This window comes from Sinocyclocheilus anshuiensis, unplaced genomic scaffold (genome assembly GCF_001515605.1).
Source record: "Sinocyclocheilus anshuiensis isolate Anshui unplaced genomic scaffold, SAMN03320099.WGS_v1.1 scaffold838, whole genome shotgun sequence".
Taxonomy (NCBI): Eukaryota; Metazoa; Chordata; class Actinopteri; order Cypriniformes; family Cyprinidae; genus Sinocyclocheilus; species Sinocyclocheilus anshuiensis.
In genome coordinates, this window is record NW_015539915.1 from 1,101,003 (window position 1) to 1,126,543 (window position 25,541).

The window sequence follows — 25,541 nt, forward strand, 5'->3', positions numbered from 1 at the left end:
ATTAATATCTGTAAACAAATCAATACAATTAAATCACAGGCAACATTCAGACAAGTCAGCTATGCAGTGAAGAAAAGTTGAACAGTGTCACATACAGGTGTAACATGTAACATTTTTTTTTTGCTGTTTCATGTTTTGTGTTTCGTAACTGCTTTCATTTATTTAGCTGTAAAGCATCTGAAGGCTGTTTAATGGCAGAGGTTCCATTACCCCATATAGTGAGACAACATGTTCCACTATAGGATCAATAGCGTGGTAAATGAACTGTATCTTTCTTCTGGGGCAATAAAGGTGGAAATGTGCTGTTGCTTTTTGTAGCCAAGTGTATGTGACTAAACAGAAACTGACTTTCAAATATTGAATGTGCACTTGTATAGAGGAGTTAGTTTGTTCAGGCCAGTTATCTGAGCGCTGTAAGGAGCAAGATTTGAGCAGTCTTGCAGATCATTCAGACATCTCAGGAACTTACCTAAGTGAAGTACATTTAGTGTACTGTTCAAAGGATTGGGCTCAGTAAGATTTTTGAAAATGTTTTTGTAGTCTCTTATGTGTTTATTTGATCAAAAATATAGTAAAAACAGCTAATAATATTACAATTTAAAATAACTGTTTTCTATGTTCATTTGTTTTAAAATACAATTTATTCCTGTGACGCAAAGCTGACTTTTCAGCATAATTATCCCAGTCTTCAGTGTCACATGATCCTTCAGAAATCATTCTAATATGCTGATTTGATGCTCAAGAAACATTTCTGATATAATGAATGCTGACAAACATTCACTTTTGTTTCAGGATTCTTTGAAGAATAGAAAGTTCAAACTGAATTTTTTTGCTATCTAAATATCATTATTAATGTCTTTAAGGACACTTTTAAACAATTTATTGCATCCTTGCTGAATAAAATTAATAGTTTCATTAAAAAAAAAAATCGTACAGACCTTTCGAACTGTAGTGTGTGTGTGTGCAGGGAAAATTATGTAACTGAGCGCCTTTTTTGACAAACATGATTTTCGCACACTAAAAAGTACACAGGCTTTCCTAGTAGTTGGTTAAATCAGGTTTGATTTTATCATTTGCTCTGAAAAGGAAATGCAACTTAAAACATCCTACAGAACTTCTCAAGAATTCCTTTGGATAAACACCGTTTTGCTTTTTAACAGTTGGGCCATCTGCCAAACTGAATCTGAATACTGGGTGAATTCAGCTGCTCCATGTCTAGACCTCAAACTCCTTGAACAATGGCAGCTTTAAATCAAAACTCAATTTTAATTCCAGTCTCTGCTTATTTTGCCATACTGATGATGAGTTTGTATTAGGGATGCACCGATACCACTTTTTCCAGTACTCGCCCGATACCGATACTTTTATTTTTGGTACTTTGGTATCGGGGCATTTTAACGAGTACGAGTACAGGAGCTCAGTATCGGGCCCGATACCGATACAAGTATCAGTATCGGTGCATCCCTAGTTTGTATTAGTATTGCCTGCTCTCTGATTATTTCATTTTTTCCATGCACTAATGCCCACTTTCTCTCATGCACACATTCAAGCTTATTAATATGATCAACTGTTTCCTTGTTCACCCAACTTTTTTTTTTCTTATACAAAGAAAGTCAGTGGGATCCAGTGATGTTTTGCTTTTCTGCAGTAGACCAATTTGGAGTAGACGTCACAGTTATGTCACTTGCAGCTGCGCGCTCATGGTGGTGGCAGAAAAACACTGGCAACAAGTGCAGGGAAATGGGTAAAATACATGGAATAAGAGAGAAAATGTATTATTGTGCCTTTGGATGTCAGAATCAGAATGCAAATCATTTTTATAGAATACTGTCATCAAAGACACCATTTGAGGCTAAACGCAGACGTTTAACCAGACAGACTATATGGATGAAAACTGCTATGATTACTCAACAGTAGGTCAAACAGTAGGTCTACATAATATTCACATATGCAGTTCACAGGGGACGTATTGTATTAGCCCTACAGTTACAGCAAGAAATATTATTTAAACCTGTTAATATTAATATTTTACATAATATTTATTTATTTTATCTCACAATTCTGACTTTTTTTTTCTCGAAAATGCAAGTTTATATCTCCTAGTTTGGACTTTATAACTCGATTTAACTCAACAATAGTGAGTTTGTCAATTCTGAGGAAAAAAACCCCAGACGACAGGGATATAAACTCATGATTCTGAGCCGAGGGGAAAAGAGAGAATGACGAGTTGTTTTTCCTTATCAGAATTGTGAGATATATATCTTGGAATTGCGAGAAGTCCGAATTTTTAAATATATGCTACTTGAAAACTGTCATTGTCTGGCACCAGATAGGCCCCGCCCACAAAAACGTCATCACTGTTTCGTCAACACCGAATTGGTCTATATATATTGCGATATGACATAATATCGGAATTTTTACCTGATTACTTGAATCATATTTTTTTTTAAAGAATGAATAATTATAGAATTAGTGAGGTGATTTTTTTGGAGAGTGTATCAGCAAAAAAAAAAGAAAAAAGGTAAATAAAGTAAATAAATGCATAAAAAAAATAAAATAAAAATAAATAAATAAAAATGCTGCTGGTAATAATAATAATAATGCTACAAAAATATTTTTTACTCTAAAGATTTTTTTTTTTTAATTGTGATTTTTTTTTTTTACGACTGCAAGATTTAGGAAAAACGTGAAAATTTGCCCGTTCATACTTGAGTTTACTTTTGACAAGAACTGACTCAAACCTCTTTCAGTAACCAGAGTTTAAAAAAAAAAATCTCTTTCCACTTGAGTTTTTTTACACCACATCCCCACTGTTTTTGACCAGTTCAATATGGCTATAAAATAATAATAAATGTCTTGATTTTATTGTGATTATTAATTATAATATTGAGATTACTGTGATAATCTAATATATATATATATATATATATATATATATTGTAATGATACTGTAAAATAAAAACTGCAAAATAAAAAAAAGCAAGTAATAAAAAAATACTGTAAAATTTCTTTAGATTTTTAAATTAAAAAAATATTAGGCTTCTATTTTGACAAGTTGCCGATAAATAAATGTATGCACTGCCATATTGCAATATTGTGCAGACCTAGTATGGACAAAAACATTCTTCGAAATATCTTCTGTTTTGATCCACAAAAAAAGGATCAATTTTTTTTCATCCACAATGACATTTTTATTTTTATGGTGAACTATCCCTTTAAGTTATTTTGTGCAACATGCTTTCGAATATTCAGAAAGTACCATATTTACCAAGTACCAAAAAGTATTATCATATTTATCTGCAGTTCCTGTACTCTTATATCATCACTGCTTATATAAATTCTCTTTGCTCTTCATGTTCAATTCTTTGAGCCTCAAAACCAGCATGTTGTAGGTTCCTCTCTTGCTTGCAGAGGATGAATCTGGTGTCCATCTCATGTTAAAAATCTGTCAATACAACCCTCCCATCCTGTTGAGGAGATTGCTATGGTGACTAGGTGTCCTCAACTATGTGATCTCTATGGCAATGAGCCGTCCTGCTGTTTTGGGCCGAAAGAAGCATTTGGTCAATTGAGGCTTGCCACAATGCTTTTATACAGAGGAGAAAATAAAAAATCAGCCTGACGTGTTACACTGCATTACTCGTAAATATTATATTTAGCTTGGATTCATAGTCTATTAATGTAAAAGAAAGCCTTTGTGGAAATTTTTGATTTAGCAATATTCAACAATAAACAGTTCAGATGGTAGTTTGATACATTTAAAAGGACTGTTTACCCAAAAATGAAAACTCTGTCATTATTTATGTATGACTATGACTTTCTGTCTTCTGCGGAATATAAAAGAAGCTATTTTGAAAAACATTGGAAACCAAACAACTTTAGAGCCCATTGACTTCCACAATATGGGCAAAAAAATAGATAAATAAAATAAATATAATAACAAATACACATTTCTCAGAAAATAAACTCTTATTTTCCACAGAAGAAAGACATTCATAGAGGTTTGAAATGACATACAGGTTATTAAATGTTCGATTCTTTATTTTTGGGTGAACTTTCCCTTTTTGTCATCACATGGCATAATGAGTGATCTTGGAGATTAATATTGATAATTGGCATGTAAATCCAAATTAGTCTTATCAAATAGTGAAAGATAGTAAATGCAAATTATATTATGTTTATTCATTATGTAGGAAATGGAGGATCAAGTCAAGAGCAATGCATTATGGGATACAGTATTCCTCAGTGTTCTATGTAGTATACTGCACATTTTGGCCATTCAAGCATTCAGTACATCAATGCATATGGTGCACAATACATACTAAATTCTGCAGAAATTAAAAGACAGTATGCAATTGTGAACACAGCCGTTGTTTACAGTATATTGTCAATTCTATTGGTAGATTCTAGTGCAAGACTCAATTGATCCATACTGGATCTGTCCTCTGAATCAAGAACCACTTGTTGGACAAATGGGCAGGATTTGCTGTTCCCGCAGCTCTGTTCAAGAGCATATTTGTTTTTTTATAAAGACTTCAGGGTTAAGAACATTTTTTATGAACAAGTGCCCTCCAATTGTGGCTCAGATGTGGGAAACATAGTGTGTGGCTACTGACTACATGGTAAACCATAATCTGTCAGCACTCATTCTATACACTTAAATGCTTATTTTTACGATGCATTCTTCCATACACCAAATCAAATCTGTTGTGCGAACAAATTGGATATTATGTATATAGCAATCCGCTATATGCTGTATTAAATCACTTGTGGTTTGTTTGGAACTGAGGTCTGAATGACAGATCCATAAGTTTGTCCTTCAAAGACTGCATGGAATGAAGACAAGTGTCCTCTAATTTTCCTCCTCTGTAAAGTGTTTTGAGGGCGTATTGTTCATATTTTTTGACACAGTAAATATGAAGCGGCTTGAATTAAGAGGCAGCTGGAGCTGGGTCTCGGAAACCTTAAATCGAAGGAGGTGCAGACATTTTGTCGTAATGAGAGGCCGTGGTGTGTTTTTAAAGTTCTGACATAATTTGAGATGTGATTTGTTGTGTGTTGGTAACAGAAGGAGTATGAATGGTGGTTGTGTAAGAAGGGGCGTGTTTAAGGACAGGGTTGGGTTTAAGACAAAATTAAATCAAAATTTATATTCCTAACTAAAATTCCTGGTCTCATTGTGAATGCTTCATTGGTGCTTGCTATTCTTAAGAAAAACAATGTTTGTCTTCATGAACTTAAAACTTGCTTCTCCTCTGAAATGACTTTTCCACTGACGTCATCAACCCCTTTCCTCCAACTCTCTGTCAAATAGGCTTTTCAAAATCTACGTTTTCTTTCTGTCTGTTGCATACATAGCCGCCTTTTAAGACAGTATCCTTAGTGAAAATAAACCTCCAAACTAGGGATGTTCATTTTAACCGGTTAACCGTTAACCGACCGTATAGAATTTAATGCCGAGTTCACACTGCACGATTTTCAAAGTCGTCGGGGCACCGTGGTTTTCACACTGCACGACTATCTGAGGTAGCAGTCAATCGTTGCTGTGTTCACATTGCACGATGGATCGGCGACAGGAGGTTACACACTGCATGACTTTATAATAGGAAGAATCGCCGACAACTCTGTCCGGTCCGCAAACTACGTTTCACAACAAAACACACGCGAGAAGTGATAAGGAAATAACGCGAGAACCCCCGTGCGTCAGACCGGAGTTCTCGAGCAAGACTGGAATTATTAAAAAATATATATAGCCCGCAAATTGTCTGTGAGCTGATTTCCAGCTACAAGGAGAAAAAGAAAAACAGATTATGCAGGAGGGAGATGCAGGGAACAGGGATTGGGTGTTCTGCAAAGAGAGTTGGAGGTAAATAATTTTGCAGTAACTGTTATGCTGATGTTGTGGCCTAGTCTATAACTCCTCCCCGAACTTCCCTCTGCCCTGTATCTTGGTCTCTCATTGGCTGTAGGTCATCGCTGATGCAGTTTTCAGTCAGAAATCATTGTACACAGCGTGATTGTGACTCGCCGACAGCTCCAGATATTTAGCATGCCAAATATTTTGCGGCCGTCGGCGACGTGTCGGCGATTCCCTCAGATCACGTCTTTGATAATTCACACTGCGTGATTGTCACTCGCGTGAACGAGCACCGATTTGTTTAAAATACGCTACACGCATAAAATTTTTTGTTTTTTAAAGAAAAAAAAACAAGTCGTGCATTTTATTAGTTTATCTAAAACGAAACTGAAACCAACGTTGGGTCTCTCATTCGGCACAAAATCAAACGTTTCCGTATTCGCGATGTATTTGAATGCCAAAATATTATTTATTATGTAGCCTACTTCATTCGCATTCCAATATCCATGTAAAACAAAATGGTTTGCGTAACATCATTCATGGCGGTATGGTGATAACACTTAACGGCACAGATTTTACTACATATTTAAACTGAGCAGTGTGTTTTTTCCCATATGTTTGACTGACTGTATTTTATTATGATAATGAACAGGTTGCATTGTCAAGGTAGCAAAGCTTAACTGTGTGGCGCCAGCGCAATCACTTAAATTTTTTCCTCGCTTTTCTTAAGTAGATTCAGTGATTACTTTTTACAGTGTAGTTTTGGAGGGCAAAAATCATTGACTGTTGATTTTTGAACTGTTTTAGCATATATTACATTCACACAATGTGACTACCAAGGGTCAGCAATGTGGACACGTAACCATGTGCCAAAAAAGATGAGAGTTTTCGGTTTTTCTGTGAAAAAAATAATAATAATAATTTCAGTCACTACAAGCCAAAATGTGGTATGTTGGATGGTGGAATAATTCAGTTCAGACAGAATTTGGAGTTAGCATGTTGCTAAGCTAATAATGAGATACTCCAATAACTAGGCTATAAAAAACATAACACACTAAATATAGGGTAAAACAGTCTGTTTTAATTAGAAGAATTATAAAACAAAATTCTGTATCTTATAAAGATTTGACTCGTGAAGTTTAGAATTAGCATGTTGCTAAGCTAACTACATAATATAACTGTAAAAATGCACATACGTTGGGTAAGATTAAACTTTTTTTTAATCAAAACATTTGGACACTACACGAATAACAAGCTATAATATCCAATTGAATCCGTATTGTCCAATTGAATCAATATTGTCTAAATGAATCAATTCCTGATTAAATCAAGTCCCACACTACTTTTTTCTCATTAAACATCCTGTTTCACTCAGAAATGTGTCACAAACAGTCGTAAAATGGGTTGTGAAAACTGTTTCCTGTTGATTTTAAAGGCAGGCCATATGGTAGGTATGATCTGGGTTGCACATGAGGAGATCCAACTTAATTAAGGGGAATGAGAATCACCTGAGGCCCAGAAGGACATCAAAGAGGCCTTTCTCTGTCTCCTCTGCTCTGTTTCTCTCTCTAACTCTCCCACATTCCCTGTTTCTCCACGTTATTCTCCTTCCATCCCCTCAGCCTCTCATCCCCCCTGTGTTTTCCATGAACCGAACATGAGCAACACCTGGAATTGCTTTCTCTGGAGTCGTCCCTCTAATGCAGCAGTGAAACAGCAGGGCTTGACTTGGCTTGTGTGTCTGTGGCCTCTCTTTTTCTCTATCTGGATATCCACCTTGTTAAATTAGCCAGTTCAGACAGTTCCTCTTCAAAGACATCTCTGCAACCCTCCAGGGAATGCTGATGATGTCTTTCAACAGAGGAGAAGAGGACAGCAGATACAAGAATCATGAAAAAAACACATGCGATGGGTGTAGAATAGACTTATTTTACACCATTCGTTGTGATTCTGCAGTATTTCACAATCCGAAGCATCCATTATTTATATAAGCATTGACAGTTTAAAGGAAAGTGGTGGGTCAGGATTTTAGATCATTCATTTATGAAGAAAAAATATGAAGCTCTTTTATGTTCCTCCTTGTTTTTTTGCGTCAGCCTTGTCTTTGATGATGGGAGCTGTACTTGCACATGGATGTGGACATGCAGCTGGTGCTGTCTAATTTAATGAGAGGCTCACAGGAAGCCCATGTCAGGCACCCGTGCCCTGTGGACACAGGAAGTGGTTTGATTAAAAGAGAAGTTGCTGCAGTGAACGGCAACTGTGAGACGGGCTGTTGAGGGTTTTTTTATTTCCTTCTCTGTCTTTCATCTTTGATCTTTCTGTGTGACAGTCTATTTTCATACCGTCTTGCCAGTAAAGTATAGTGCAGACATTGTAGTTGATGCTCAATTTCAGCAAAAAAGGCAGAAACTAATTTAAAAAGTGCCAAGTTCTTAGAAATGTACAATGTGTGAAATGCTCTATCTATCTATCCATCCATCCATCCATACATACATACATCCATACACACACACACACACACACACACACACACACATATATATATATATATATATATATATAATTAGTTTCATGTGGTTTTGAAATGTTTTGAAAAAATGGCATAAAATGGCATAGAGGGATTTTCTATTTAATAACTAAAAATGTCATGTGGTGTAACCATCAAGTAAAAATAGTAATATATTTTCTTTACTCCTTAAATACATGTGTACACATATTAATCATTATTTTCAAAAAGGTTTTTAAAAATATTTGTCAAGGTAATTGCATTTCAGATAGCATAAATTAATTCATAAATATCATTTGTTTTTGGGGAGTTGCACCACATAACGTGAATGAACTTTGCCTTGTGATAAAAAGGTCAAATCTGATATTTATGACATTTATTAGCCTTCACAAACATGCATCTTATGACTTTGTTTTTGCAGTCAAGTGTTTTTCTAATACTAATAAGATGGTTTGTTAAAAAAATCTCAAACATTTCATTCATTTTCTGCTAAACTGTGATATTTGGACGGTTGTATCACACTGACATTTTTTACTTTATGCAACCCCTCAAAAATATTAAAATTAATTCAGAAACATGTTTATCATATACTGTACATATGTGAATATTTGAGACATAAGCATTCAAAGTGTCTCTGTGTTAAAGTCTGATCTATAGATGTGTGAAAAACACTCTTTCTGCAGCCGGCACAAGGGTCAGCAAAAGTCTCTGAAAATGAAAATTGCAAAAGGAGGAAAAAAACACAACATTTCCTGACTGCGCACCACAGCCAGATAGTATAACTGCAGCTGAGTCTGCAGATCAGGGCTTGTGAAAGTAATTGAACTAATGCTTGTGCACACGCACAAGCTTTTACTCTGATTAAGATCTTTCAGGAAGTTGTAAGAAAATAGTGACCTGATACTGAAGTTTTATTAAGGCATTAACAGCATTGTTGCAAAATGTTGTGTATGTAATTGTATTAAAATTAGTAGTCTAATTTATTTCTGCTGGTAAATCTGGTTTTGGAACAAGTTATCTGGTATGTAGTTAGTCTAAGAGCTGGTAGATTGTCATAGACAAGCAACCAAACCAACTACCATTTGATCATACTATATCAAGGAATTCAGGCTGGTTTTTGGAGCATTGTGGCTGGTCAGTCAACTGATGACACAGCTTAGACCAGTTAGAAACCAGCCAGCATGTTCCAAAACAGCTGGATTTTCCATCCGTGATGATAAAGTTTTACTGGCATAAACACAGAATAGGCCATCATCTAAAAAACAGCCCTTCACAAGAAGGCTAATCACAGCTAAACAACAACACTCTGTTTCAGAAGAGAAATTTGAAGTCTTTCTTTCTCATTTGTTTAAGGTTGTCAAGCTCCTCCTAACTTTCCTCAGTGTTGTTCAGCCGTGTGTTTGGTTCGTGGTCTTGGCTCTGGTGTTGTATGGCATGGTCACAGCGGGGAGAATGAATTGCTGGCAGACTCATGCTGTGCTCGTCCTGGCGGCTGTACGAGTGAGCTGGAATAGCGTAACATGGTGTGAGGCATCTTTTCCCTCAGTCATGTGTGAGCTCTTAAATGAGACGAATAGAAATGAAAAGATTAGTCATTTTGTATCACCATCTTGAGAGAGATTCAGTCGCTGAATGTCATCTACTCTTGTTATGCAGTAACAGACGGCTCTTTGCTGTCATATACGGTATCTAATAGGTTGGCAGAAGAGGAAATGAATCCTAATGTAAAATGATGAGTAAGTGAGTAAGTGACTGAATGAATGAATGAGTGAGCAAGTGAATGCATGAATAAGTCAGGAAACGACTGAATAAATGTGTGATTATATGAATGACTGCATGGGTGAGTGAGTGAACGAAATTTGTGATTGCATGGATGATTGAGTGCTGGTGTGAATGAGTCAGTGAGTGAAAGAATAAATTAAGTAATTCAATAAGTCAGTGGGTGAATGAAAGGGTGAATGAATAAGTGACTGAATGAATCACTCTTTAAGTGAAAAAAATGGATGAATGAATGAGTAATTGAATTAATCAGTCACTGAGTGAAAGAATGTATGAATAAGTAGATGATTGAATGAATCAGTACTAAATTTGTAACTGACTGAATGAATCAGTCAGTGAGTGAAAGAATGAAGGAATAAGTAGTTGACTGAATAAATCAGTCAGTGAGTGAAAAAATGAATGAATCAGTAATCGATTGAATGAATCAAGCAGTGAGTAAAAGAATGAACAAATAAGTAGTTGAATGAATGAATTAGTGAGTGAAAGAATCAACATGTAAGTAGTTGACTGAATAAATCAGTCAATGAGTGAAAAAAATGAATGAATCAGTAATCGATTGAATTAATCAAGCAGTGAGTAAAAGAATGAACAAATAAGTAGTTGAATGAATGAATCAGTCAGTGAGTAAAAGAATGAACGAATCAGTAACCGATTTAATGAATCAGTCAGTGAGTAAAAGAATGAACGAATCAGTAATCGATTTAATGAATCAGTCCGTGAGTAAAAGAATGAACATATAAGTAGCTGGCTAAATTAATCAGTCAGTCAGTGAAAGAATGAATGAATCAGTCAGTGAGTAAAAGAATGAACAAATCAGTAATCGATTGAATGAATCAAGCAATGAGTAAAAGAATGAACAAATAAGTAGTTGATTGAATGAATCAGTCAGTGAGTGAGTAAAAGAATTAAAAAATAAGTAGTTGATTGAATTAATTAGTCAGTGAGTGAAAGAACCAACATGTAAGTAGTTGACTGAATGAATCAGTCAGTGAGTGAAAGAATGAACAAATAAGTAGTTGATTGAATGAATCAGTCAGTGAGTGAAAGAATCAACATGTAAGTAGTTGACTGAATGAATCAGTGAGTGAAAGAATGAACTAATCAGTAATCAATTGAATGAATCAGTCAGTGAGTAAAAGAATTAATGAATAAGTAGTTGATTGAATGAATCAGTCAGTGTGTGAAAGAATGAACAAATAAGTAGTTGACTGAATGAATCAGTCAGTGAGTAAAAGAATGAATGAATAAATAGTTGATTGAATGAATCAGTCAGTGAGTGAAAGAATGAACAAAGAAGTGATTTAATTGAATCAGTCAGTGAAAGAATGAATGAATAAAGTTTTTATGCAGGATATTAATTATACATTTTCAATTCATATAAAAAGTCAAATTTAAAAGCCCTAAACTGAATTATAAATGCTGTGAAATGTAATTAGAAAATAAATGTACTTTGGGTTTATTAGATGTGTCTTTTCATATTAGTTTTATATAGTTGTCTTGTAACTGTTGCATCTCTCGCATTTTATTCCCACATACAGTCACGTACAACCCACACCTGTGACTAAATAAACTCAATAAAATTGTCTCAACTCCTTTTCATTGGGTTTATTTTAGTCACAATTCTTGCAGTGCTGGAAGCAGCCGTGCAATAACTTGTGAGTGAATTTCCCTCTCCGCTTCCTGTAAAGGAATGTATCAATGTTCCCTTATTCCCTATGACATTTGTAGTGTTCTTCAAACTGAACATGAATGCAAGATGGTGGAATACCCTATAAAGTCCACTAGTGTGGAATGGAACACCTCTTGACTAATTGAATAAATTATTGAGTGAGTGAAAGAATGAATGAATCAAAGAATAAGTGATCGGATGAATCAGTAAGTAAATGAGTGATTGAAGGAGTAAATTAATGAATGAATGAGTTATTGGGTGAATAAATTAATGTAAAAGTGACTGGATGAATAGGTGAGTGAGCCAAATGATGGATGGAGTGTTTGAATAATTGAGTCAGTCCATATTTGAGTGCCAGTCTCAGATAAATAGACATCCCCCTCCTCGGTGCTGGTCTGTGGCCAACTCTCCTTGATACAGTCCAGTATTCACCACTAACATAACTAATCCTTTCATTAAATCAAGCCTCCCACTAACCTATAAAGGGCTAATTGTGTGGTGAGTCAGCACACACACACACACACACACACAAGCACTCACACATATTCAGAGAATCCTACATCTCTTTACGTTCTCTTTTTTTCACGCTATATCTTTTACCACCACAGTTTTCCAGCTTCCTAACACAGTGTTTCTGTGTTTTCCCCCAGTCACAGATACACATGTGTTTGTGACTGCATGCATATGTGCGTGTTTGCGTGTGTGTGCGTGTATGAATGTTCGGCCTCTCGTGTGTGTTTGCTCAAACTTACAGTGTGGCTGTTTATCCCCAGTCTGAGTTGTCTGGCGTGTTCCCATAAGACTGCTTTTAACACACATCTCTTATTTTCACACATCAGTGACAGCACTGTTCTCCTGCACTGGAGCCATCCCAAAATGCTTTGCTTGGCTGCGTAGGTCCTGTATTTAGACCTTTAGGTAACTTTAAAATAAACACAGTGTGTTTGCTAACTAGATAGACTGACTTGAACCCTATGGCCTCACCTCATCATCATGTAACAGCTCAATTTTGTCTTTTTAATGGTATGATAACACCAAGCTATCAGTGTTGATGTATTTTGAAGTCTGGCTGATTAACATATAGGAGACCTTCATCCGCCTACGGATCTGGTTCTAAAGAACATAATCAGTTTAATCTCCTTTTTTGTACCTTTTTCTAGATAGACCTGTGAAGATTAGAAGCAACACCTGATGAAACATGCATAGGACTCTGAATAGATTAAGGACGTCATACAGACTGCCTCTTTGGACTTTTCAACAACATTGGACCGTTGTATGAAGTTAAAAGAAACGGATGGCAAATGACCAGCCTCCAAACTAGATTTTATGGACCATAGCCATGGACGTCTAATGGCTAAACCTTCAAAGAATGGTTTCCTCTTTTGGGTCATTGGGAGCGCTGTAGAATGGAGGATCCATTCCAGACATTCTCTCAAGGGTCTGTCACGCTAATTCCAAGAAGAATGAGCAATTTTCACCAGATGGATACGCGCATGTCGCTACTGAACTGGTCCAATGGTTCATTTATCTGGACGGAGGACTAATAGGACCCTGAAGAAGAGGAAGTGGCCGTAACTTGACCCATGACAAAGTATGTGCATGAAGAGCCAGGCTGAAGCGGATGAAATGGCAATCGACAGTAAAGTTTTGAACAAAACTTGCTTTGTGGTCTACACCTGGGAAATATGAGACTTTAGTCGACAGACAAAACATAAACAGTTCTTCTTCGTTTTAATCAAAGACATACCCTAGTGACTTCAACAAGTGGTTCTGGTATGTGCGGCAGTTGGCTGATCTGTTTGTCTTGTTTTTGATGGTACGCAGAGATGCCCCAACTTTCTTGAACTGCGTCATCCTACCCACCTTGTTGTTGAGGTTGTCAGCTGTGATGCTGCGCAGGGGTCTTCTGGCCTGGCTCTCACGTGTGGGTGTTCTGTTAGTGGTGGTGTGCTGTTGTCTTTCCCTCCTTTATGTCATCACTTGCAGCCCCCATGCTGATGAGCCCATGGCTGGGCAACCCCTGCCCAGGGCTGGAGGGATGGCTATGCCAGGAGGTCCAAGCAGGCCTGGTGGGGTTGGAGGTGCCCCCATCGGCCCTGCTGGACGGGAAGGGTTCCAAGCCCTTCTCCAAGAGCGCGAAGAGCAGCACCGGCAGCATATTGCCAGCTTGAAAAAACAAATTGCTCAACTCAAAGAGGCTCTCCAGGAACGGAGCGAACAACTTAAAGGCATGCAGGACTCTGTGGAGAAGACGGCTGGGAAGGGGACGGTGGGCGACGTGGCTGACGACCACAGTCACAGCGACCTGCAGGAGTTCCTACGCAGCCAGCTGAGCCGGGCAGAGGTGCACTCTGGGGTAAGACTTCCGAGTGAATACGCCGTGGTGCCCTTTGAGAGCTTCACCTTACAACGCGTCTACCAGCTGGAAATGGGGTTGACCCGTCACCCTGAGGAGAAGCCGGTGAGGAAGGACCGCAGGGACGAGCTGGGGGAGGTGGTGGAGAGTGCGCTACATGCCCTCAATGTGCCAAATCAAGGTGGAGACCAAGCGAAAGCCAGCAAAGTCTACACACCATCAGACTTTATAGAAGGTAAGAGTAACAATTATGCAGTTAACCAGTATTTGCTTCCACTATGCTAAAAATCAGTGCTTCAACAGTACCTAGTGTACGACCATGCAGAAAATACAGTGGCATATTATTTTAAGGTCCAATTCTCACTATTAACCTTTAACTATAAATTACACTAATTGTAAACTATGACTATGAATAAACTTTTGCCTCAAACTCCTAGTTTGCTTCTTATTAATAGTTAGAAAGCTAGTTGTTAAGTTTAGGTATGGGGTTAGGACAGGGGTGCCCAAACTCGGTCCTGGAGGGCCGGTGTCCTGCAGAGTTTAGCTCCAACTTGCCTCAACACACCTGCCTGGAAGTTTCTAGTATGACTAGTAAGAGCTTGATTAGATGGTTCAGGTGTGTCTAATTGGGGTTGGAGCTAAACTCTGCAGGACAGTGGCCCTCCAGGACCGAGTTTGGGCACCCCTGGGTTAGGATTAAAGGGATAGTTTGCCCAAAAATGAAAATTCTGTCATTAATTACTCACCCTCATGTCGTTCCAAACCTGTAAGAACTTAGTTCATCTTCGGAACACAAATTAAGATATTTTTGATGAAATTCAAGAGCTTTCTGACCCTGCATTGACCGCAAAGGGCCATCGTGCTACTCTCGTAAATTGCGTCTGAGACTAACCCGGAAGAGAAGAAATCATTGAATAAGGTCATTATTTTTATTTTATATACACAAAAAGTATTCTCGAAGCTTTGCAAAATTATGGTTGAACCACTGATGTCAGATGGACTATTTTAAAGATGTCCTTAATGCCTTTCAGGGCATTGAATGTGGTAGTTGCGTTGCTGTCTGTGCACAGTCAGAAAGCTCTCGGATTTCATCAACAATATCTTAATTTGTGTTCCGAAGATGACCAAAGGTCTTACGGGTTTGGAACGACATGAGGGTGAGTAATTAATGACAGAATTTTCATTTTTGGGTGAACTATCCCTTTAAGGGATCTAGTCATGTAGAATAAAGCATTAATGTGCATTATAACTACTAATAAGCAGCCAATATACTACTCATGCTATTAACAAGGCTGTGAGGGATGGAAGTACTGTGTGTTTAATGGATTGTACTGTTGTTTAACAACATTCCGATTGTTCAGCTGATGAAAAGTCTTTACTTTTTTGTCTTAGTGAAGACAAAAACTCAATAAATTAGTTTTGAAAATTGTGAATTGTGAAAATGACGTTCTCTAGGACCTTTATACGGCGTGTGCCATTAAAGTCTATCCCTCAGCCTTGTTTTCATCCACGTTAAATTCAGTATGGTGTCTAACCTGACTAAGGTCTATAGACAGCCAATATGTAAACATTAAAATACTCACTGTTTCAATAGAACTATATAGCCACAAGATGCGTGTTAACATGAATTTAGTGTGACAGCTTGCATGGTGTAATTTGAAAGTGGGTTGGAAAGGATGGTAGGAGGTTTTTGGTTGCCTGTTTGGAAACATTATTTTTGCTATTTCATTTAGTGCTGCTAGAGCCCGAGATGACACACTTCACCTCTAATAGGGCTTCACAGGAAAACTCTGCATGTCCCTGGACCATCGATAAAGCCCAGAGCTTGTCTGACATATTTAGAGAAAAGCTCTCAAAATAATCTCTGAAACACGTTGAAAGAGTTGTACAGTGTGTTTCTTGTATCCTCAGAACCAAATCAGCAAAACAATAGAGCATCCTGTAGCAGTATGCTAACACGCTAAAGCCAGGATATCCTGTGATGACTCTAGGAAATGTACACAGCTGTTTCATGTTCAGAGTTGTCTCATCTCTGCCGTTTCTTCCAGAGAGAAAGTGACGCATCTCACTGGTTATAGGCATTACAGGAAATACATTATTCATGTTGCTATGCACCTTGTTTAGTCATAAATAACTGTTCTCAGCACCAGAAACTGAAATGCTAGAAATGAGCTATGGCAAAATTTGCATGAACAAACTTTCTACAAGGCTAGGTGACTGCAATGATAGTTAGCTAAACTGAAAACAGAAGGTGAGATTTACATGAACGTAACAAACAACTGCTGAATTTTCATGCTAGATTATGCAGGTTTGTTGCTGGTGTTTACTAGCAAAACAAGCTTCCAAAACACAACATAAACCTTAATCCTGTTTTTATACAAGAATATATTAGGAGGAGTGCTGCATAATATTAATTTCTCACTGTCTAATACACTAACGGTCCTGAGTTATTTGTTATTTGGTGCATCTTCAACTCTTTGCCCGCTAGCGTTTTTTTTGTGTTGCCAGCCACCACCAGTATTTTTTATCATTTTCACAAAAATTTCATATCCCCCAGAATATTTTGCTGTCTGAATATCTGAACATGCAATATGTCAAAAGACAGAACCTTGCCTCTGCTTTTAAATTTAAGTCTTATATTACTGGGTCAACATTTTATTCGCTAACGTTACACAGTTAGCAGCACGCAGTTGATTTATATGCTGTTTAATGTTTATTGATCGCGTTATTTTACATGCTTCTGTTTACATATGAGATCACTTGTTTCTGCTTCTTCTTCACAGTGTTTTGATCCAAAGATTCAGTACTCTTTCTGAAGATGTGTAATATGCCTCCTACTGAATAAGAGTAAAAAAATGAAAATTCTGTCAATGGTGGGAAAAAGAGTTAAATAAAAGACCATTTCTTCTCAATTCGAGCCTCCTCTTAGCTCTTCTGTATACCCGAATAGACCCACTCTACTTCACATCAGCAATGGAGAGCTTGTGAAAAATTCAAAGAGAGCCAAGGCCATGTCTGTAATAATTTACAACTCGGTGTCCAGACACAATGTCAATTTACCCAGCCGTCTTGCTAACACTGAACGAGACTGAATAATATTGTTGGACATTCTAAAAATATTCAGTCCTGAAACAACACAGGAAGCTTGACCATTACACTCGAAACGGTGCTTCAGCAAACAGGAATGTTTACAGAAAGCATATCTTTTCTACCCACAAAATAACTCTCCCACCCCGTCCCTCAAGGGATGCGTGTATCTCTCTCATTATCCTCTGCTGGCTAACTAGTGTTCCTTTACCCAGACCAAGTTTGTGGTGACACAATCCAATTTAGAGAGGAAAAAAGATCACAGTTCATGCTAAAAGTGCAGTTTTACCGTGAGCTAATATTACCCGTGTTCAGTAACTCACGTGATTTTGTTGTGCGAAGAACAGTTGCGTCTTAATTACCGTAGCTAGTTTTTCAATGAGGTGGAGTCGAGCCTGCGGGTTACGCTTTGATGTCTTTGCCATTAGTAGCTTGTATTGATTCAGATGGCTTCCCTAATGGCCCTGCTTTTCCCATAAATGCATTTTATGTGTGGGATGGAAAGGGCTGGACGTGAGATTTATTCCAGTTTGCTAGTTTGTGAAGGCAAGCATCACTACTGTTGCTTCTTAGGGTTAAGGATTTGGACAAGCTTGTACAGAAACATTGTAAACACAGTTTAGAACACCATAGCAACTTTTCCACAAATTTATTAGAAATTAGATGCACATATTTCCCAGTGTAGATCATAATGCAGTGTTTCCACACTGTGCTACCAAAGCTAATGAAGTATGAAGCTGTGAAGTATGATTTTCTTTTGTTTCCTCAACATGATCGTCCCTTAAGCAATTGGGAATGTTTCATGCAAACCTTGCATGAGCGTGTTTTTCCTCAATAGTAAGAGTCTTTGTGCCTTTTATAGCACCAGCAAAAACACTGATATGGGACCTGAACAATGCACATTTGATGCCGTACAGTACAGATCTCTCATTTTTTTGGATCATTTTCAGAAGCATGAAAGTACTGAGTGAAATCCTGTTTTTCACCGTCTCCATGCATGCATGACCATCTTCCAGATGCTTTTAGTGTAAGTTATAACCAGGGATGTTACCCAAGCCTCAGATGACCTGGTGCTCCTGATATCTAAAAATCCCATATCATAATTCCATGTCTCAGCATAGCTCTTATCATTTGATCTTCAAAGAATTTGATGAGAAATGCACGGGTTCGAACTGAAATCTGACTTTTCATTGCAGACTTTGCAATGACAAGCAGGAGACTTCAACGAACATCTCCATATGTTCTCCATTCAGTCCACTGCTGTTTAGGAGAGACAACCAAGATTAGGGCTGCACTTTTAATTGCATTCAATTGTGATCACAAGTTCTGCTTCTCTCGATTAATTAAGCATTATTATTTGTGACATTGGCCTTCTGGTTATTTATCCTGATTTTTTCCTTTAATAATTTCATTATCTTGCATTGGTTAGCATAATTTGGAATTATTATTGCAACTAATATTAGGAATTTCACTGCTTTAGCTTTTGAGAGAAGCTTCTTAAGATTTTATAAATTCTCAGAGAGTATGTTACTGTATATGATAAATATAATAAATCAGGAAAATTAGGTCAAATAAAACGTGTATGAGTTGATTTTCTCTTGCTTTTGCTTACATGAAAGTTCAGTAATTCTGATGAAATGTTAAAAAGACATGAAAACAATTATGACTAATAAACACAATTATATATATTTTTTAAATAATCGTAATTATCGGTTTAACCATTATTGTGCAGCCTTAACCAAGATGTTAAAAAGACCTCCTGTGACAGGTTTTATTCCATCAGTTACTAGTTCTACTTCAGTCTTAATGCCAACATTTGGTTTTATGTGATGCTTCTAAATTATTAATTTTAATATATTGTAATAGGAAAGAAAAATAACAAATTGTATCTCATTAATATCTCTTTCTTAGACAATGAAGAGAAGATTAAATTAGCCACAGTGGGTCTCATCTGATAAGCATTTGTATGTACAAATTAGTGTGTAAGATGTTTTTACGAATGCGAAAATCACAAACTCTGGGTGGCCTTATAATCATGTTGATGAAATTTTATACATACCTGTCATCTTAAAAAGTCAAGAGTAAGCTGTGTTGTAGCTTGAGCTGCGAGATTTCCGTATATAACAAATGCAGATTTTGCTGCATGGGCTCTCAGGCAAAAGCCTGACTTTAGAGAGAGTTGTATGTTTGCTGAGTGTTGAAAGATTGCCTAGAAAGCCCTTATATGGAGATGGTTTGGGTGTGTTTTATGCAAATGACTAACCTCAAGCACACAGTCACTCATTTGGGAAACTCCAGATTCATTAACATTAGAATAAGGTTAATAGCAAATTCATGTGTTATGAATTAGGTTGTAAATATTCGTGAGAAACATACAAATATGAAAAAATCCACTCAATTATTAGTGGAAGTGGATAAGACACACTTTTTCTTTCAGGACCCAACAATGTTTTACACTCTCCTCAAATTTGCCAAGAAACCAAAGTTTACAATCAAAAGTCAGAGATCTGAAATTAAACTCAATCATTTCTCATCAAAATGTCTGAACCCAAATGATTTGAGCTGTAATGTTCACATTAATTTGATCACTTTTTAACTCTTATTGTATGTCAACTGTTGTCTCATTTGTGTCTATATGGGCCATTCTACAGAACTGGTGCAAACTGCTGTCCCACAACGAAAAAGACACATTTAAAAAGCATTCAAGAATTCAAATGTTAGATGTTTCCTAAGATCCTTCTATTATCTATTGAAACCCTAATATTTAAAATATCAGTAAGCTTAATGGGCCTATATATAAAATTATCATTTTATTGGGTACTTACAATTGGAAGGTGGCTGTCCTGAACCCTAACCCATACATTTCAACTTATGAAATCAATATTGAAAAGTTCAAAAAAAATTTATTTGATATTTTCTTTGTAAATCAAGAAACTTTATGTAAAAAATGTATCCCGCATTTTCATGTCACTACCGAAACAGTGTATGTTTCAGTCTATTGACTGAGACTGATTTTAACTAAACCCATAAATTTATGATCAGGAAATATTCCTGTGTCCCCCTCTCTCATAGCTACAAGGTGTGATTAGATACTGTAGGTCCCGTCATTTTGAGGTAAATGTGTTCAAAAGTCTGAAAATCTGTGTGTAACTTTAAGGAACGTCACTACCGAACGCCTTTTTTCTGCAATTAAGCACACTTTTTTGGGAGTTATTCCATAACATTTAGTTTTTGTATGTGTACCACTGTTCAGAACTGTGCTAGCTAACCATGTGCTGATTAACATCTTTGAGCTAGGTTCAAAAGTATCTAAAATTGTCATTACCGAAACATGTCATCATTGTTTCGGTAGTGACAAATAGGAACGCATAATCCTTTATTTGGGGGAAATAAACAAAATTTTAGTACAGTTATGCAATTTTTTTGTATTTTAGTATGTTTTAGTAGTGTTTTAGTATGTGAGTTAAAATTCTGTAATGTGATGTGGTCACTACCAAAACATTTCTGTCACTACCGAAAATGTCCTGTCACGACCGAAACATGGGATGTTTTGTCAAAAATAAAGTATATTGAATTATCAACTAAGATGTTATGATAGTGTTTGGTCCGATGCAAATTCAAACTAATTAATCCTTAACTTTGAAATCTGTATGATCAACTTTATGCCTTTTACAAAGAAAACTGGATTCAAAATACAACAAATCTTATAAATCACACTTTAAATATTGTTAAAATTGTAATTAATATTGATTTACCTTAGTAAAATAGCAAAAAATATATTTACAAGGTAGATGTAAATAAAATCTTAATAGGTCAATATAACCCTTCACATTAAATTATATATTACTGTGTTTCGGTAGTGACAAATTTGGGGAGAGGAAAAATATTCCAAAACTTTCTGAAAATACAATATGAGAATTAACGTCACAATTACTATAAATGTGTACCTTGGATATTATACAATTTGCATATGTAAAGGAGGCCAGCGAGTAGGTGCTGTGCAGGTAAACCTCAGTCTTTAGCCTCCTTGTTAGTGCGTCCGCCTCCCATGCCGGAGACAGGACCCACTCGGAACAAGAACGAGGTGTGGGGGTGAGGACCCGGGAGAGAGGGGTTACACTGGTGCCGTGACCCGGATGGGAGTGAGGTTTAGAGGGGTGAGTGTAACGGAGGCCAGCGAGTAGGTGCTCTGCAGGTAAACCTCACTCCCCTGATCTCAAGAGACGCACTAGCGACTGACGCTAGAGGCTGCAGTCTTTAGCCTCTTTGTTAGTGCGTCCGCGTCCCATGCCGGAGACCGGGTTTGAGACCCACTCGGAACAAGAACGAGGTGTAGCGGTGAGGACCCGGGAGAGAGGGGTTACACATACATAAAAAATTTGGGGGAAAATTCACTTTGTTCAAGATGTTTCCAACTCTGATTTTGCACCAATTCTGTAGAATGGCCCATATACAAGATCTTTGACAGTATCTGAAGTCAAAAGTTGATACAAACATAACTGAGAACCCCACGTCTCATGAACCACTGAGCAATAAAACGTTCCTTTCCTCTGGAGATTTGACAGGCTTTTGAATGTCTGCATTCGTAGTTTTGGTGTCTTCCTTCACACTTGTGTCTTTGTACGTTTGTGTGTTTATCTTTGTAGTATTTGTCCTTGAGCTTTAGATTTCTTTGAAATTTTTGTGGGTGTTTCTTTTCTTCACTGTTCTCAATGTCTTCTCATCACGGCAGGCATAGCACGCGCTGAGAAGGACAAGGGCACGCTGTACGAGCTGACCTTCCATGGAGAGCAGAAGCAGGAGTTTCGCAGGCTGCTTCTCTTCCGCCCCTTCGGCCCCCTCATGAAAGTGAAAAGTGAGCTGGTGGAGACGGCCAACATGCCCATTAACATTGTGCTGCCTCTGTCCCAGAGAGCCGACAAATTCAAACAGTTCATGCACAACTTCAGGTGACTCCACTGTCATTCTCTCCTTCTCTGTTATTATCTGTTGTTTATCGTTCTCCGCACCTGTATTTTCTTTCTTTTTCACAATTCTTGCAGTCTATCTTCCCGGCACTTTCCATAAATAAGGCACACTTTGGTATCCAGTAGTTTTAAAACAGTCAAGGCACAGATTGCACATTGTGAGAAGAACTAATAGATATGTTTCATAAGCTATTACATATTATTTTTGACTACTGTTATTGTCTGGTATTGAGTTTTACATTAAGTTCAGAGATTGCCACAAACACAGAGTAGACACAAACACAGCGTTTAGTTTTTTCATGTGCTTTTGTGGCTCGGTCATAATAGAAATGGTCCAAGTTATGAAATATGTTATGAACATATCAGTATTGGGTATTATAATATATTGGATATTACAGTATTTGCCCATCAAAAGCCTGCATTTATTTGATCAAAAAATACAGTAAAAACAATAATATTGTGAAATATTATGTAATTTAAAATGACTGTTCTCTTTTAATATATTTCAAAATGTAATTTATTCCTGCGATGATAAAGCAGCTATTATTCTAGTCATCAGTGTCAATTAAAATCATATAGCAATTGTCGTCTTTGTTTGTTGAATTTATATTTAGTTCATTTTCATACAGCGTTTGCATTTTGCATGAATACCTGTTACCACATGATGTACCTCATTACAAAAATTGTAAAACATTTAAAACACTCTAAAAGTAACATTTTTGATTCTTTCTACAACATGACTAGAAGTAAATAATTTTATTCCATTTTCTCAAATTTTACACAAACACCATAGTGTTAAAAATATTTTATTTTATTTAAAATACAGAGACTAGTTTTTCCCTACTGAGTTTATGGTATAGTGTATATTTTGTATATATAATTTAAAGTTTATTGCTAGAAAATAACAAAATCACACAAGTCAGGATTTTAAACTGTATTTTACACAAACACCATTGTGTTAAAATAGACAGAAGAAATGTAATTTAATTTAATTTTTAATACAGAGACTAGCTTTTCCCTACTGTTTGTAGTTTATTGTATATTTTGTATATTTATTTTTAATGTTTATTTAGAATTTATTGCTAGACAATAACAAAATCACACAAGTCAGGATTTTAAACTGTATTTAAACGTTTAGTAATAGCAAATTTGCAAAAAAAATATAAACAAATGCAGTTATTTAAAATGGTTTTGGGACCTATTTTGTACCCTCTTAGTGAAAACTTTTTTCACAAAGTCCTTTTCCTCTACATCTGTCAGTCTTTCTCAGTTATTTTTCTTCAACCTCTACAGCCTATTTTGCATCTAATTTCAGTTTTTTAATCAGTGCCTCCGAGCAGTGTTTAAAGAGCTTTATATTAGGCGTTGAGCGAACACTTTGACCTCATTCTGGTTTCAGAGGCAGGAGAGGACAAACGGGATTGTGGGTTATGTTCACATACAGCATGAGCTCAATGCCAGTAGAGCCATCAAACTAATTTGTTGTGGCATGTACATGGTAGCGCAGCATATAGATAGTGTTTGTGCTCTCAAAACAAACACAGCGATTAGTTTTTGCACTTTTTCATGCACTTTTGTGGCTCAGTCATGATAGAAATTATTTCAGTTTAAATCAATTTGATATTGGAATATGTTATGAAAATGTGAATATTTGATATGCCATATCAAAAAGGCATTAAGAGAGGCATCTAAAATTTCTTATGATTACTAAGCCTGCAATTATTTAGTAAAAAATACATTAAAAACAGCAATATTGTGAAATATTAATACAATTTCAAATAACTATTTTCTATTTGAATATATTGTAAAATGTAATTTATTCCTGTGACGGTAAAGGTGAATTCAGCATCATTATTCCAGTCTTCAGTATCACATGATCCTTCAGAAATCATTCTAATATGCTGATTTGATGCTCAAGAAACATTTCTTATTTTTATCAATGTTGAAAACAGTTGTGCTGCTCATATTTTTGTGGACACTGTGACACATTTTTCACTTTTTTTTTTTACTGTCACTTTTGCTATAAGTTTGCTATAAGTTTGATTGCATCATAGAATAATTGCTGTTAATAGTGTTCATCGTCTGTTTGATTACGTCTTCTGCCATATGTACATTAACTGACAGTCACCACTGATAAGCTACCACTAAATATTGTAGAAACTTAATTTGCTGTAAAGTTGCTTTGCAACGATTTGTGTCGTGAAAAGCGCTGTACAAATTAAATTGAATTGAATTTTGGTCAATTTAATGTTTCTTTGCCGAATAAAAGTATGAATTTATTTTTAAAAAATCTTACTGTCCCCAAACTTTTGAACAGTAGTGTATTTATATGATAATTTATATATTTTTTGTTCTTCTCAGAGTCATACAGAGGTGTGATACAGTATAGCAAAAAACTATGAGCTCCAGAGACAGTGGGAAGTGGTGCTTATGTGAGAAAATTAGGTTTAAATCATGCCCCGTGACATTTTTCATGCTTCTTTCAATAGTTTTGTTACCAATAAAATGCTAAAATGACCTAAAACTCATTGTAAAACTTCTTTCTAAACTTATATTATCAATAAACTGGCAGGAAGACGTCTCTTTTCCATTCAAGTTTGTCATTCTCTCATGGATTAAACCAAACCTGACCCACTAGGCTGCCACTGACCAGCAAAATTCACCAGGTCAGTCTCAGCGTCTCTGAAGTCTAACCAGCCGTGTCTTTATTGTGCGTTGGACATAAAAAGACACAAATCTTGTTCAGCATCAGCTCAAACATTTGCCACACTTCTATCAGAATGTGGCCGCTTCAGATCAGGAATTTCACACTCGAGCTGCAGTCTTTGTGTTACGCTCGCAGTGATCCGTAGGGTGATCTTATCCTGTCAAAATCTGCCACAGTGTCTTCATCAGTACATGCTTCTCTCAAGGCCAGGACTCAATAGCTCTGTTTTGTTTGATTTTGTTCCACTGTTCGCATTGCAATGCATTCTGGGATTTATAATGATCATAATTATGCTACCCTGTAGCTTTATGATGCCCACTCTACCCACAATGCTTTGCAGTTTTTTGTTGCAGTGATGCAAACTATTTTGATTCGGCATCACAGTAATAATGTCTTGAATTGGTTTTAATGAGTGCCTTGGAAATCTAAAGGGAAAATATATCTGTTTTGCACTATATTTGTTCTCTTTCTCAGACAGTAAAAATAGTTCACAAATGTTTCTTTTGAGTTGGTGCAGCTGGAGATTGCTGACCCCAGTGTGTGTGTGTGTGTGTGTGTGTGTGTGTGTGTGTGTGTGTGTCTACAGAGAGGTGTGTGTTAAGCAGGACGG

General features: G+C 36.6%; 1 protein-coding gene across 1 annotated transcript in view; it reads left to right on the forward strand.

The window, feature by feature from the left end:
* Window positions 1-25,541, forward strand: part of LOC107686490 (chondroitin sulfate N-acetylgalactosaminyltransferase 1-like) — a 43,120-nt gene that overhangs the window by 438 nt on the left and 17,141 nt on the right. The window contains exons 2-4 of the mRNA XM_016483525.1: window positions 12,975-14,405; window positions 21,990-22,206; window positions 25,518-25,541. Coding sequence (XP_016339011.1) covers window positions 13,628-14,405; window positions 21,990-22,206; window positions 25,518-25,541 — 1,019 coding nt within the window. The 5' untranslated portion in view covers window positions 12,975-13,627. The remainder of the gene's footprint in view (window positions 1-12,974; window positions 14,406-21,989; window positions 22,207-25,517) is intronic.